Source organism: Anoplopoma fimbria, chromosome 5 (genome assembly GCF_027596085.1).
Source record: "Anoplopoma fimbria isolate UVic2021 breed Golden Eagle Sablefish chromosome 5, Afim_UVic_2022, whole genome shotgun sequence".
NCBI lineage: Eukaryota > Metazoa > Chordata > Actinopteri > Perciformes > Anoplopomatidae > Anoplopoma > Anoplopoma fimbria.
This window is the reverse complement of record NC_072453.1, coordinates 4,074,310-4,089,920: the sequence shown is the minus strand read 5'-3', so window position 1 is coordinate 4,089,920 and position 15,611 is coordinate 4,074,310. Positions and strand designations below refer to the sequence as shown.

Genomic DNA, 15,611 nt, shown 5'->3' with positions numbered 1-15,611 from the left:
GGGGAAAAAGTTATTTCAGTGAAAACAGGTTGAAAGAAAATCAAGAAAACAGCTTAAGCCTACATTTCACATTGTCAAAGTTAACCACCATATCACCTTAAGAATCCCAACAGAAGACCATGAAGTTAAGGAACAAAGCTGTTCCCATACAGCCGGGTCGGTCTTTATTCACTGTTGTACTGTTGTTTCACTGCTAATGCTAGTTTCACAGGTTTTTTATGCAGGAACCGCAACGTTTTATAAACGTATATCTCCTTCCAAACTCAACGGGTTATGAGTATCACTATTACACAATGTTTGACCATGACTAGCTCCAAATCCACAAAACTCGCCTGAAAATGAAGAAAATCTAAAACGATTGCATGAGAGTTCATGGAGCGGGGCCGAACAGTTGTTGGACCCTAGTTGGAACTAGCCGATGATACGCTATGCTTGGCCAGTCTGTGTTCAAATGGCGGGACTAAGCGAATGGTCAATTGATTATTAAAATTGTTGATGAACAATAAGTCTGTTGACAAACTCGTTGATTAATCTGTTGCTTCCCAACCTTGGCTTGCAACCTTGAGCAGTTCAACTAAGTGCTCTTCCGTTCTCAGAATGCTCCAATCATTTTAAGTTTGTAGAGGTCTGAAGATGTAAAAGACAAACAGTCTACTGCCTCACTGGTGGCTCTTTGAGGCTGCACTTTCAACCACAAATGTCAACCTCATTGTGGCGCTACAGTAAAAGACAGGGGATCACCAAAGTTCTGAAGATGCATCGTCTGGAGACCATGAATGTGTGTACAAAATGTTGTACCAATCCAGCTCGTAAATGTTGATACATTTCACAAAATGAAGTAAAAGCTTTTGTCCTGCCAGTGTTGCTGGATTATAATACAGAGGATCACCAAATTGATTAGGATTTAATCCCCTGGGCAGCATGAATATCTGTACCAAATTTCATGGCAGCCCAATCCAAGAGGTGAACCGACCAACAGTCTGCTAGCATGGCTTAAACACCATTTTGTGAAAATAAAATGGGTTTTTTTCTTCTTCTGTCCTATTTTATTTATCATGTCATGACCATTTATTTTTCTCTCAGCCCTGACCCTCAGGTTGAGAACAACAATTTCTCCATGGTAAAGGAAAACATAATGGGTTATTTTGAAATTGTTGATTTATATATTTGAGGCAGTGGTTAAACTACCAGTGTTTAAAATTGCACCCACACATTTGAAAAGCTGTATGCTCTTAAAGACTCACTTAGGCCCAGATTTCTGTGTTGCATTCACTTCCTCAACGCCTCTTGGCAAGTCTATCATTACAAACTCAGTTTAGTGGACAACCATTATGCAGACCCACAGGAAAGAAGGTAAATGATGGATACCAAACAAATCTAAACAACAAAGCCCGCTGGGAGTGACAACATTGCACAACATTTCCTCCCTTAAAACTGTAGCAAGAAACTGCAGCTTTGGCTCTCTGTTAATGCTTTCCAATTGAGAAGGATCCATTAAGTTGTTGGTAAGCTGGAAATGTGGAGTGTTTGGAAGTCATCTGAAACTTTAAGTGTCTTCTCTGCCTTAAGGGACAGTAAAGTTTTAAATGAGTGTGTCCAAAGTGAAGTACTTGCTCAGCATCTCTGCTGCTAAAACTGCATCCTTTGTCCAGCTGATGGGGGACCGGATACAAACCCCTTTCTCATTAAGGGGCAATAGTCTGACCCAGAAATATTGTTTGTGTGATCGTCGAGGAGAAGCCTATTAACTACGTTGGATAATGTTGAAGTCATCTCATTTTCTTCTATGTGAGAGACAAGTAGGAAAGATGTGTTTTTGTGTGCAAAAGAAACCGCAATAAAAGAAAGACTGTGTGCCTTGGAGATATTTTTTAAAGAAATCGTTACTGAAAGAGCGGGAAACAGTGTGCTTGCAAGATAAAGACATTGTAAATATTTTGTGTGAAAGAGGGAAAAAGTCAGTTAAGACTGTAAAGTTTGTAAGTGTGTTTTGAATAAAGCAAATACTGTAAAATGCTATTAGAAAGTGAATAAGGATGAATAATCTTCTCTTAAGGAAAGAGCAAAAAAGTATCTCAGGAGGGAAGCTTAAATTGAAACTACACCCAGTAATTACTAAAGTTGAAAGAAGCCCTGGGGTGATTTTTTTCTCTCTCTTGTAACCTCCTCTCTTTTTTTTCTCCCTTCCTTTATCAACCTCTGAGCTCGGTAGTCTTCTTAATGTGCAATAAACACAGCTAAATTGGCTGTTCTTCAGGTATGATCTGGTTTTGTTTGGAAGTAGTAAATGAGAGGTACAAAGACGCCTTCAGAGACAGACAGCTCAGCCGCTGGGTAATGCTCCTGAGTGCAATTTACTGCTCAGCCTCTTCTGGAAAAAAATAAAAATGAAAAAGAACTTCAAGCATACACTCTTGTGTCATACTTCCAAAGGCTCAATGCATAGAGCTGTAAAAACACACACACGCACACAAATATACTGTATATATCCACACTCACAACCAAGGAGGTGCAGGTCTGGGTTGTTAAAACTTGAGCATTGAAGGAAAAAGGCCCCCCTGGGCATAGTGACATAATTGATTATCCAAAGAAAGAAAAAACAGCAAGCCTAAACTCTCCAAACAAGTAAACTAGGCAAACTTCAGAGCCGCTCTCTCTGCCGCTTCTTAGATCAGCTGTACCAGACAGCCTGGAGAAAAGACGGCAGCTCAGCCAGCTAAGAAAAAGGCATCTGCTCCCGTCCAACCGCCCCCTCTTCCAGTGATGAGGTACCACTTCCCGGGCCGAGCCCACTCGACTGGCCGCTTTCCCGTCTTCCCGCTGCCAGAGGCCCGCTTTCTGCTCTGCCAACTGACGTCTAAAAAGGGGGACAAGACTATGCAATGTCCCCAAAAGTGAAGTGAACGTGTGTGTGTGTGTGTGTGTGTGTGTGTGTGTGTGTGTGTGTGTGTGTGTGTGTGTGTGTGTGTGTGTGTGTGTGTGTGTGTGTGTGTGTGTGTGTGTGTGTGTGTGTGAGAGATTTGGGACATTTATTTTAAAAGCCACAGTTTTTAACAACTTAATGTCTGTTATAATTAGCAGTGATAGTCACTAAATAAAAGGCAATGTGTGATGAAGGATGCGAGACGTGAGGACAGATGTCAAGTGTGATTTTGGTTATCATAACATATTTAAATTTAAACCTAAAGTAGGGCTGAAAGATGTGTATCAAACTGCCTGTGTGTGTGTGTGTGTGTGTGTGTGTGTGTGTGTGTGTGTGTGTGTGTGTGTGTGTGTGTGTGTGTGTGTGTGTGTGTGTGTGTGTGAGTGCTTTGTACATATTGTGCACGATATACAAACAGAACTGAGTCACACGACATTGCCTTTAAATTGTGATTATTTTCTATAAATCAGATTTCCATTGGTGGTCTACATAATATTGAACACGTTAGGTTTGTGCCAAGAACAAAATTACAAAATTATCTCAAAAATCTGATGAAACGATGCTGTTGGTTGTTGTTGAGGTCCTCCCAATGAGCTTTATTTAAATAGCAACTTGTAAATAATTCAACACACAAGTAAGCTTCATTGGTTTACCAAATCTAAATATATAAATGTAGTGTTTTGTAAGATAATATATGCATTAGGGATACCGACTGTTTGTCTTGGATATATTACATATTCAAAAGTGACATTTATTATCTAGAAAATGCATTTTCTGACCGCTGAGATGCATTTCAATTTTCTTTCCTTATCTCAGTGTTGCAGCAGCAGAGTTAAATGACCAAGCAAATGTCTACTTGCATATTTATCATTGTGATATTACCAATTATTGGTCTGTCAGAATGTGTGTTTATACTGTATATTATGAAGGCATTGATAGTGATCTGCTAAATTCTGTCACAATACGGATATCGATTTTTCAGTCGATAATATTGTGATATTTGCCACCAGTGAAGTTCCTGTACAGCCGATTTAAGTTGCATTGTGCACTCGAACATACATGAGGACTGGTACATGTGCGCTCGAATTTCTGAAGTCTGGGAGGAGTCGAGGGTGAGGATGTGGGCTGCTATGTGTCAGTGTGTTACATTTCCATGTTATATTTGGATGCCTGTGTGAGTAAGGGTCCTGCTGTACATCTGAGTTTTGTGTGTGAGTAACTCGGTAAGTGAGCAGCGGGCTCATCTTAGCCCACTCCCCTCTGCCGGAGTCTACGTCAGCCAAAATCTATCTATGGCGGCTCCCTCATCCTCTGCCACCCCCATATACAGCCGGGCTCAAGACACACACACACACACACAAACACCCTTGATGCCACTTCCTTGGGTTTGAGTGCTGCTCTACTGTACTACTATTAAGAGAAGCACTGAAAGAAGGAGATGACTGGAAGCATCTTCGTCAAATAGCGGGAACATCTGGTGCTGAAGATAAACATTTAACCTGAAATCTTTTCGCACAGATTAGACAATCTGTCTCAGTAATAATGCAATTAACTCAACGACATATAAAGCACTTCAGCTAGCTGTCCGTCCAAGAGCGAAGCCAACAGTCCTCTCAAGTGCTAAGATGTCACAGTTCAGTGTCAGATTTTATGTCAGGCTTACTGACTTCCGATTCACCCCGAAGTGCGGGTGAATCACAGAGAATCGTGGGATTCATAGCAACCGTTGCCAGTAGCCTCTTTCACTGAATGAGGCTGACAGCTTCCAGCCCTCATTCAGTGGCTAGCTGCTCCTTCAGTGGTATTTATAGCCGCTATTGATTGAGACAGATTTGGCTGAGAAGGAAAAGCAGCACTTGAGATTAAGCGGCGGACTATAGAATGGGCTTTGTGTGTCTGAGTGTGTGCGTTTGGCTCCGTGGACGAGCACAATGTATGTCGCAGACGCCTGCGCCTAGAGTGAGGCAGTCATGAAACCCCCCATTGTCCAACTTTAACGCTTCCTCTCTACCTCGTGTGCCATTTCAACTTCTATTAAATTGTTCCTTGTGAACATGAAAATGATCACACCGGCTGCACTGTCCTCGCCAAACGGCAAAGCCATAAGCTTTAGCAGTCCCTACACACTCAACTTGAGTCAATCAATCCGGTAGGAGGCAGGAAATGTAGCACTCCAGGGAAAAAGTTGTTCTGACATTCAACCTCCAATACTTTTCATCATGAATAGAGATCTTCTAAAAGCGGACACCATGTACGGATCGGTAAAAAGGGTCACTTTTATGTTTAAAACACTGATGCAGCTACTGTAGGCATAAGGCATGGCCCGGCACAGTCATCAAGTTTAATCACAAGACTTGAAGGTCTTTGGAGCTATTACAGCCTTTACAGAATGTTTACTGACTGAAAACGTTTTGGTTTCAATTTGTAGTGACAGAAAACGAAAGCTCCCAAACTGCAACGACTATAACCTGTTATAATGCCTGCTGCTGTGATAAAGTCAAATGTCTTATAACGTCGTAAATCTGCAGGGGGTTGACGACTTTAATGGTCAGTACCAATTAAAAACAATCATTACAATGTCAAGGGATTCAAATTCTTAAGCTGGAACCTAGAAATTAACCATTTGGTCTATACAATTTCATATAATTAGTAATAAATGCTTGTTACAATGTCCCATAGCCCAGGGTGACATTCTCAAATGCATTTAAATTATTAAAAAAAAAATATATATATATATCATATTTGGGATGCAGAAGACAATTAATTTGGGGGATCTTGGCTTGCAAATGGCTTACAAGATTAAACATCATATTTGATAGTAGTTGACTAAATGGCTCAGCTCTGTTTTTCTTGGAGATTTAATCAGCTTTAATCTTCCATATTGCAAGCTGAAATGACATTATTGATGTACCTTCTACAGACGTCCCAGCTGTTTCTTACCTGGCCAGTGTCTGGACCTTGGCTGTGTGTCTCTCCTCCAGCTCTGCCAGCTTCCTCTTCAGCAGATCAGTTTCCTGCCTCAGGCCTGCTGAGTGCTCCATCTCCCCATCCAGCAGACTGCGAAGAGACCTGTCAAACACATGAAGTAGATCACGTATCTTATTTTTTTTCTGTCCTATTTACCCTCAGGTGATACATCTTGTGCAGACCTAATCCTCCTTATTTAGACATGCTAAATGTTGACATTCTGGTAATGTCGTTTTCATAAACAGTGGATCGGATAAACATTATTAAGCTATTTTAATTGCCGTCACACTCAGCTCTGATACAAAAACACTTAATCAACAGCCATCTGTGATTGCATCGGTGTTATCTTAATGCCCCGAGTACAAATATAAATCGCAGTTTATCATAAAGATCTAAATACGGCTTGGCAGAAGATTCACATTTATTTATAACTAATCGCAAAAGATGTATAAACATAACGCTGTGTTTTATGGTCATTACAACAAACTTTTATTGATCTGTGCTTTGCAGTTTGCACAGCGATCCTATTTTAGCAGCTGTTAATTTGCGTAAATCACAACAGTCTCTGGTGGCTAAATGTAAAAAAGAAAAAAAGAACGCAACAAAACAGTCTCCTGCCCAAAAAAAACATCTTGTCTCAGGATAAAAACCAAACAAGCTGACACAATTTATACAGAGAGGTCATTCGATGTCTCCCTCCAGTCTGAGTGTGAGTGTGTGTGTGTGTGTGTGTGTGTGTGTGTGTGTGTGTGTGTGTGTGTGTGTGTGTGTGTGTGTGTGTGTTGAGGTTAGCGAGCAGCAGATAAGGAGAATATATCCCAACGTACGTGTTTTGTTCCTCCAGCTCGTCCTTCCTGTTCATCATGGCTACGATGGCCTGACGCAGCTCCACTGCAGACAAAAGAGAACAGAGTGAGATTCCTGCACTAAAACTACCTCAGATATACACAACACACACACAGATACTACACACAGCAATATGCATAAACTAATACTCCAGTTCTCAAATGTAGAAATAACAGAATCCCACTTTTAATGCCGCACTTTTGTTCCATCCTTAAGATGAACTGCTTTGATAAAATCTGCTTTTTTACTTTTTCCAGCTGACAGAAGTTATAAACAACAATATCTATCTCACTCTCAGAGAACACTTTTATTGCAAAAGTAAAGCATACTTTTGTGGAAGCTACTAAAAGAAGAAAGAAACTAAGACAAGATAACTGTTGAGGAAGAGAAACACTGGCTACTGTTTGGATTAAACTATTTATCAAGAAAATATGAATCCAAACTCACAACAACAATAAGAAGTGAATTTTAGTCCGCTAGAAAGATGGGATTTGCTGTTGGTAGGCAGTTATTATTTTTGTGCTAATCAACTGATCATACAGTTGAGCACAGCTGACAGCAAGACAAGAAACCCATCATATTCTTGCATCTCAACCCCAGCCATTTTTATTGTGTTACCAGTCAAAGCAGTCGAAGCCCTCTTATGAATTCCCTGATATATTCAGCTGATGTCTGCCCTTTATAACATATTATGGGCTGTCACGGTCATCCAGCTCTGATTAAATGCAAGTTCCAATCTGACTTCTGCAAAATAAAATATTAAACAAAATTGTTCACATAACAGAGCTGTCACCAAAAACACTTTCTGGAGTAATGGTTTCTGATATTTCACCGACGCGGTTGTGATTACTGAGCTCTTGTAAAGTACGCTGGGGAAGTAAGCTGGTGCCGTAGGTCAGCTGTTTTGAAAACACTGGAATTTTTTTCAAATTATAAATCCAAACTGTGGCTTGAAAGATGGCTTGTACAGTCATCTAGTGATTGAATTATGTTTTCCTGACAATGCACATTATGTGCAGCAGTCATGTCTGTTTTGAGAGTTTTTTCATCATATCATGATATTAAATTATGTTACTTTTCCACACTGAATAAATTGCTTAGTACTTTGTGATTTTTTTTTTTGTGTCCAAAGTGTTTTTACAAGAGAGCCGCAGCAGTTTAATTCAAAATTACAATTTTGACCTTGAGGAAGATTACCACAGTTCTTACAATTTATCCTTAAGGGGAATAATGTGCACCAAAAATGTCACAGCAATCCATCAAACAGTTGTTGAGGCATTTCACTAAAAGCCGTCATGGTGGCGCTAAGGGTCAAGTCAATGGATCACCAAAGTCACTACGACCTGTCATCTGGGAACTATTCCTATACAAAATGATGACGGATTAGTAAACATTTTGGCTGGCTGGTGGCACTTGATAAAAAGTTAGCGGACCACCAGATTCATTAGGATTCATTGTCTGGGGAACATGAATGTCTCTACAAAATGTCATGCCAATCCATCCAATAGTTGTTGAGATATTTAAATCTGGTTCAAAGTAGTGGACGGACAATTTTAAGCCACACTTCTACCCACATGTTACTTGCTTCCCCAATCTGTACTGCACATGTGCAAACTAGTACTACACACCTGTGGTTAAACCCTCACTATATTTCTTTATAATGCTACATTGTGAAAAACAAATTTGTGTAAAGATCGGTAACAGGAAAACTAGTTAGTTGTTAGCAGATTGTGGGCAGCACAGTCCTGCTAAGCTAAATACAGAGCGAACAGCTATCATTAATAAGGTGTTTGCATTGAGTCACAGTATGATGTGTTCAAGATCAATATACGTCAAGATACGTTTTCAAACGTAATCTTGTAAAGAAAATTGGGCCGGAAGCTTGAATAGATGCAGCTGTTTGAAGGAGATGTTTTCACAGCAATATAAACAGGTATTAGAGAAGGTATTATTATTAACTTTTTTTGTTTTTTTAACGCACTGGTATCGGATCACTACTCAATTGGTCGATACACAAGTTCGTGTATAGGTATCGGGAAGGAAAATACGGTCAAGGTACATCTTCTAGCACGGCTTAAAAGAGACCAACATTGACAATTCCAGCATCACTATGTAGGAAAACATTAATGGAACTGGCAGTTAAATTAAGAATGAATATAATAATTAGCTGCATCACTACGTGTCATTCGTTCTGCTATGGAACCAGGTCAAATTTCAGCAGAACATCAAAGAGCAGCAGCTTCAGTCTGAAGTCTTCGAGACCTTCGAGCAACAGTCATGTTTAACTGTATCAGCTGCAGCCAAAGTCTGCTAGCAGTCAGCTGCTGGCTGATGTTAATCTCCGTGCTGATCAGGGACAGATTTGGGCCGGGCTGTGTGCTGGTATGGTGACTCATCTCCATAGTTACGCTTGGAGGTGCACATGAAGGTTTCAAAGCCCCGAACTAGGCTGCTACCAGAACTTCCAAAAATAACAACCATGAGACAAGGAGTTAATCTACCCTGCACTTTGCATTCCACCATTACACACACACACACACACACACACACACACACACACACACACACACACACACACACACACACACACACACACACACACACACACACACACACACACACACACACACACACACACACACACACACACACACACAGACACAGAGAGACCACTACTCCATTCTCGTAACTAATGTAGGGTGTCGATGTAGCCCCAGACTCAAGTAGGTCTCCTCCAGCCCCGAGCTTACAGTCTGGTTGGTGGAGGAGAAGGAGAAAGAGGAGGAGAAGGAAGAGGAGAAGGAGGAGGGGAGATGGACAAGTTACAGCACAACTGTGTGCGAGCGGAAGTACATATGTGTGCAACACTTTCTTAAATTTGTATGAGCCACTGTTGCTGGGAGAATTTTGTGCGTGTGTGTGTGTGTGTGTGTGTGTGTGTGTGTGTGTGTGTGTGTGTGTGTGTGTGTGTGTGTGTGTGTGTGTGTGTGTGTGTGTGTGTGTGTGCCCCCACCAGAACCTACGCGCTCTTGCTCAATCGTTCCAATAATAGATGCATTAGCAGAGAGCTAGGCCATGTAATCGAGGTGTCTTGTGAATTATAGACTCCATACTCTCCAATCAATGGGCTGCTTGGGCTCACACGCTGTCAGGCCTGAAAGGAAATCACTGAGGGAGAGCTTGCGCTGAACACCTACCACCATTTTTTCCCTCTCAGTTTCTCTCCCACACACACACACACACACACACACACACACACACACACACACACGCACACACACACACACACACACACACACCTTATAAAATCCAGCACGCTTTGTATTTGACTGCGTGTGTGATTCACAAAGCCTTAATTACAAAAAAGTGGCAAACGCTGCCATTAACTGTTTTACCATTCTTAAACACTGAGCATAAACACACTCTAATGATATATTGCAAATTTTCCTATTCATAGAAGGTCGTATTACTCTTTTGCACACGCACAATCAACTGCTTATTTAAATGAATGTCTTAATCAACATGCTCAAGCTATTTAGTATTGCATATACATCCTTTTGAGGAACTCAAAAGATATTTTTTCAAAATAATAGTAGAAAATGAACCAGCAGAGGTACACAAATATGTGTCAATATTAAAAAAAACATTGGATCCTACATTTCCCATGATGCATCTCAAAAAGTCATTAATTGGACCCCCAATGCCTCTTAACTACCGACTTCTTTCAAACCCCTCACCTTCAGTTTAAATGGTAAGGTTTTCGAGCCGAAGCTGAGATAACGCACATGACATCCCTATGACATCATCAGGGTCATTTTTTTCCAAAACTTTGAAAAGCTGAACTTGATGTAAATAATTGGTTGAGTGCTCCTTTAACTTTTCTTTTATGAAGACATATGAGGTGACCATTAGTGAGAAATAGTTTAAGCTGCAGATAAGATCAATAAAAAAAATTATTTAAAGAGCTTAAAGCTGAAATCCCCAATGACATATTCAATGAAAACAATGCTTTTCCTACATTCCCTAGATCAACTTTGCGCCACCCCTCCAGAAAGGCGCCTGTAACTTGTTGCTATGGTTTACTTGAGTAGGCGGAGAGAGAGCAAAAGCAACAGAGCCAGTGAGAGCGAGAGATAAGAGTTTCTTTCCAGTCGAGAAAAAGTCACGGTCATTTGCTCAAAATGCTAAATCTGTTTTGGCTGCATTGCATTCTGGACTATTGAGCCAACAGCAGGCATTGAAATTGGTATCTCTGCCTCTGTCGTGATGGATTACTTCAGTGTGGATTTGACTTTTAACTGGTCTGCTGTTTTACATCTTTCTAAGGCCTCTTAGATCTCTGTATCTCAAAGACTATTTTCTCTGCATCTACAACAGAGATGTTTAGATTTTTTTTTTTCACTATAGCTATCGCTTACTCACTCTTCCCCCCTCTCACTCACACACACACACACACACACACACACACACACACACACACACACACAGACAGACAGACAGACAGACAGACAGACAGACAGACAGACAGACAGACAGACAGACACACACTGACTTAGTGTCACACTCTCCCAATTTTTCTCTCAAGCAATTATCCTTTGAAGGGAGCAGACAGATGAGCAACATGTCCGTACCCTGGACCGACAGTGCCACCTGGTGGATTCATTTTCTATTATGGAAATTTGTTGGAACTGAGAGGCATAGGGCATCACTCGTAGCAATTAGATCACTTTAACTGCACAGAAAAACAACAAGGTTTAAAAAATACCAATCAGCCAGTCTGATTCAATTTGCTACAGACGGGAGCTGCTGGGGAAATGTCCAGATAAAACGTGTCAGGACTTCCACAGGATTTATTATCATCACAAACTTCTTGGGAAAACACTCCAAGATTAGATTGTTTTCCGATGAAAGCTCAAGAGGAGTCGGCGACTCAACAATTGTGATTTTACCTATCATACTGAATACAAATCATTTTCATGTTTGATTTAATTTATCTTTGGTGCGACAAAGACTTTAAGGGACTTGGTCTATTAGGCCATAATCTCAGAATGTATTCCAAAGGAGTTAGTGCTTTTATTGAATATTTTAAATCGCAACAGTATCACTCCTGATATGTCTATTTTTGTAAATTGCACCACAGCCATTGTCCATAAGAATTCAAATCCACCTTGTTGTCTAGTATAACTTCATTGCAAAAAACGCAAAAAAAAACAAGCATATTTGTCTTATTAGTGGTCTAAATATCTTAACACTTAATATATAACAAGTAACATTTCAGTGAGATGTAGGGACTTGTTTTTAGACAATGCATCTTTAATATATCTTGTTAACTAAAAAAACAACTTCAGCGGATTACAGACTTATTATGACACAACTCTTGCTAATACTAGTGCGCTGTATCTCAAAATGAGTTATCTTTTTGAAATAAAAAAGAAAGAAATCTTACCAAGCAAATGTTCACTTGTTCCATTGGTAGATTTATTTTAGTTATTACAAGCAAAAACACCTTGTATTCATGGTTTGCTTTTTTAACTTAATTTTGAAGTGGCTTTTTTTCCCCCAGCGTCCCCAGTCAAGGTTATCTCATTTCTATGTTGGAAGTCCTGTGCAGAGACACTATTTGGTTGTCTTGTGCTAGCTCACTTGTGGAATGAAAATGATAACACACTACACAAAACTGGTTTGAGAACAAACTCAACTAGAAGAGCAGGACAGAGTGTCAAAAATAGTAAGAGGAAACACTCACCCACTGTCATGGAGTCTGGCAGACCAGATGTTGGCAGCACGCTGGAGAGCGGAGCAGACTGCGCCGGTGGACTGGACTCCATACTGCAACACATTTCACAAATCATTTTTCTAAAGAAAGCTGAGCCGGCAATGGCAAGACTTGCTTGTTTAGTCCTGTAACTAAATTTGATGAATAGTTTGCCCTTAACTGCAAATTATTTTACTCAACAGCACATCTGTCCCACCTGAAACAACATCTTACTTGAATGTTAGCTGCGATCTGTTGCTCTCACAGTTTCCCACCGGTTCTGTTGAGTCACACTGAGCAGGAAATGCAGCTGTGTCCTCCACAGAGTTCACTGAAATCAAATAAAAAGTGAAAGTGAAGGTGTAGACCATCAGAGAAAGTCCCATGATTCCATCTAACAGACATGTAATCCCTGAACTGAAGCCATAAACAGCTGTTGTCAGCAGTAAAAAAACAGTCAAGCAAACATTACAGAACTTTAAAATGCACTCTTGGAGCTGCTAGAACTAAATACTTAATACAAATAAAAACTCTTGATTTATATACCTAATAATATTTTTTTAAAATGTATGCTATGTAAAATAGTTACTGTGCATTCAAGTAGGAAATGTAAACTGAGTATCAGTGCAGCAGTGTAGGCTAAAAGCACACAGGAAATATTCTACTGATCTGGGAACAGGTTGTACCAGGAAGTGTTTTAATGTTCTTTTATTTTCCTTCAAGGTGCAGGACTTTGAATAAAGTCTGCAGCTTCAGTGTTGGTGATTTTAGGACCACAGTACCTGGCTGAGAGTCCGCGGGGTTTAGAGGAATGAGGATGTCCGAGCTCCTGTGTTCGGTCATCACCTGTAGGGGGCTCCACGTGGACACACTGGACAGGCTGCCTACCACCACCCTAGAACAAGAGCGTGTTGACCTCAGTGAGTTTGGTTGTGCAATAATTACTTTTCACTCCACTTCTGCCTCAGTGTCAGTTGTGGACATCTTAGATTAAACACCCAACTGCACAACACATTCTAGAGTCTATTTCAGAGATTTTCAAAGTCTGACACACAAAAAGAGACAACTGCACTTCCCATAATGCTTAGGGGGATATACAGATATATAGAATCACCATGGATTCAGTGAGAAATGCTGTGGGCCACAGCTTCAGTCCCAATTTAAATCCGGGTTTGCTGACATTGTTCTTTTTTTAAATAATTTCTGTTAACGGGCCAAATCAGCGGGTAACACTACAGTACCTAGCTTCCCAGCATGCACCTGTCCCTCTCACCTCATGCAGCATCTTTGCAGTTTGAGAACCTCTTGTATTATACTTTAAATGTCAAAATCAGAGTAAGAATTTTTTTAATCCATACTTTTTATACCTTCTGTTGTGATTTTTCAGGATTTAAGTCCTTTTTGGGGATCATTTTATTGAACCTCAAAATAATTCAATATACTGGAAAATGAAGACAAACATTTATGGTCCATCTTCCAAACATCCACTTTTCATAATGATGGTAGATTTTGTGTTTCTGCAGGCTGTGTGTGCATTTGTTTTCTGATTAAAAACCCTTCATTTGCCCAAAGGAAACTGACTTTAGGATCCTACTTATCACCTCCAGCAGCTCATAATCTGAGAACTCAACCAATAAAACAGGGTGAAACAAAAAATATGAGCGGATTTTTATATGATCTCACGTGCATATAATGAACAACCTCCAGCGGTATTTTGTCCCAACCCCAATTATTTCTGTCGCAATAAATTTAAAAAATGGGAATATTTCTCTTTATACTTTTTATAACCTGACATTCAACTGAAGTCATATGACTCACTGATCAGAGCTGCTTCTCCTCTCCTCCTCCTGGGTTAGTGCTCTGGGTTTGTACATCTCCTCCTCTTCCTCTTCCTCCTCCTCCTCCTCGTTGTCTATACTCTTACTGTCGGCCAGAGGAGGAGTAGTAGGGGGTGGAGTACGAGAGGGATGGGGGGAGCCCACCCAGCTGATTATGCCCGGCTCAGCCATGCCGTTCTGGGCAGGCGACTCAGAGAAGACCGGCTCCAAAGGGTCTATTCCATCCTCCACACTACTCTGAGTAGGAGCAGTGAGGCTCTTCCTCATCGGGCCCATCTTCTGAGAGTCCTCCTCTCCCTCCTCCTCATCCTCCGCACCTCCGTCCAGATCGTCGTCAAAGGAAATAATGTTGGTGATTTTCTTTTTCCTCCTGCGCTCTTTCCTCAGCCCTGAGTCTGGGTGGGAGAAGAGTGAACAAAAAACTTTAATGAATTCAGTATTCACCTGTCTAGACTAGCTGCCTCAAAATGTTCATGCAGCAATATTTAGTACTGGTGACATCAGCATATTCAGTTTATTTCAATTAAGCCTTTAAAAGTGCCCTTTTTGTGGCTCTCTCTTCCTTTTCAGAACCAAAAGGTCTGGCTGTGCATTAGCACGTCTCCTACCAGCGAATATTCAGAATGGGTTTCCACCTTGAAGGGTTGGCACAAAGCTTAGAATTTACATTCAGCCTAGCAGAAAGTTTTAGCACCACACAGTTAAAATGTAAAAGCTTGTTCATCCCACTAAGCAGAAAATAAAGAGAGAAAATGCTGAGAACTCCCCGATGGGATGGACTGGGGCAGACAGCTAAATGAGGTCAAACGAGGAACCGAAAGACTGGAAGTTTATTCATTTCATGGGGGATTTCATCACTGCTGCAGCACTCTGCTGCAGACAACTTGTGATGCATCCACTACATTTGTTCTACCAGTGCATTCATTATACATGCTCTGAGTGAACCATATGTTGTTTTACTGCTAGTGCTGGTTCTGTGATGCTTTTGTGACACAAACAATTCTTCAAGAAGCAAGCTGCAATAATAAAATACAGCATGTGTCCATCTTTGCAGATTTATTTTCATGTTATAGCCAGAGGACTATAATTCATAAGGGTGGAAGGGTGGATGAAATAACAGAAACAACTTAATGGACAGGGACATGGTCTTAAAAAAGTAGATGTCATGTATGCAAAGTTCCGAGGAAATGTTTCATTTTTGCAGCTGGTGTTTAAATTACAAAAACTACAAAATTATGTAATCTGTAAAATAAAGAAAGAAATTATGCTTCTAGGTATTTCT

At 40.5% G+C, this 15,611-nt stretch overlaps 1 protein-coding gene across 1 annotated transcript in view; it reads right to left on the bottom strand.

Moving 5' to 3' along the window:
* Positions 1 to 15,611, bottom strand: part of snx29 (sorting nexin 29) — a 133,650-nt gene that overhangs the window by 109,915 nt on the left and 8,124 nt on the right. The window contains exons 8-13 of the mRNA XM_054599218.1: positions 14,310 to 14,724; positions 13,274 to 13,386; positions 12,726 to 12,822; positions 12,483 to 12,565; positions 6,718 to 6,781; positions 5,864 to 5,992 (exon numbers count right to left, since the gene is read on the bottom strand). Coding sequence (XP_054455193.1) covers positions 5,864 to 5,992; positions 6,718 to 6,781; positions 12,483 to 12,565; positions 12,726 to 12,822; positions 13,274 to 13,386; positions 14,310 to 14,724 — 901 coding nt within the window. The remainder of the gene's footprint in view (positions 1 to 5,863; positions 5,993 to 6,717; positions 6,782 to 12,482; positions 12,566 to 12,725; positions 12,823 to 13,273; positions 13,387 to 14,309; positions 14,725 to 15,611) is intronic.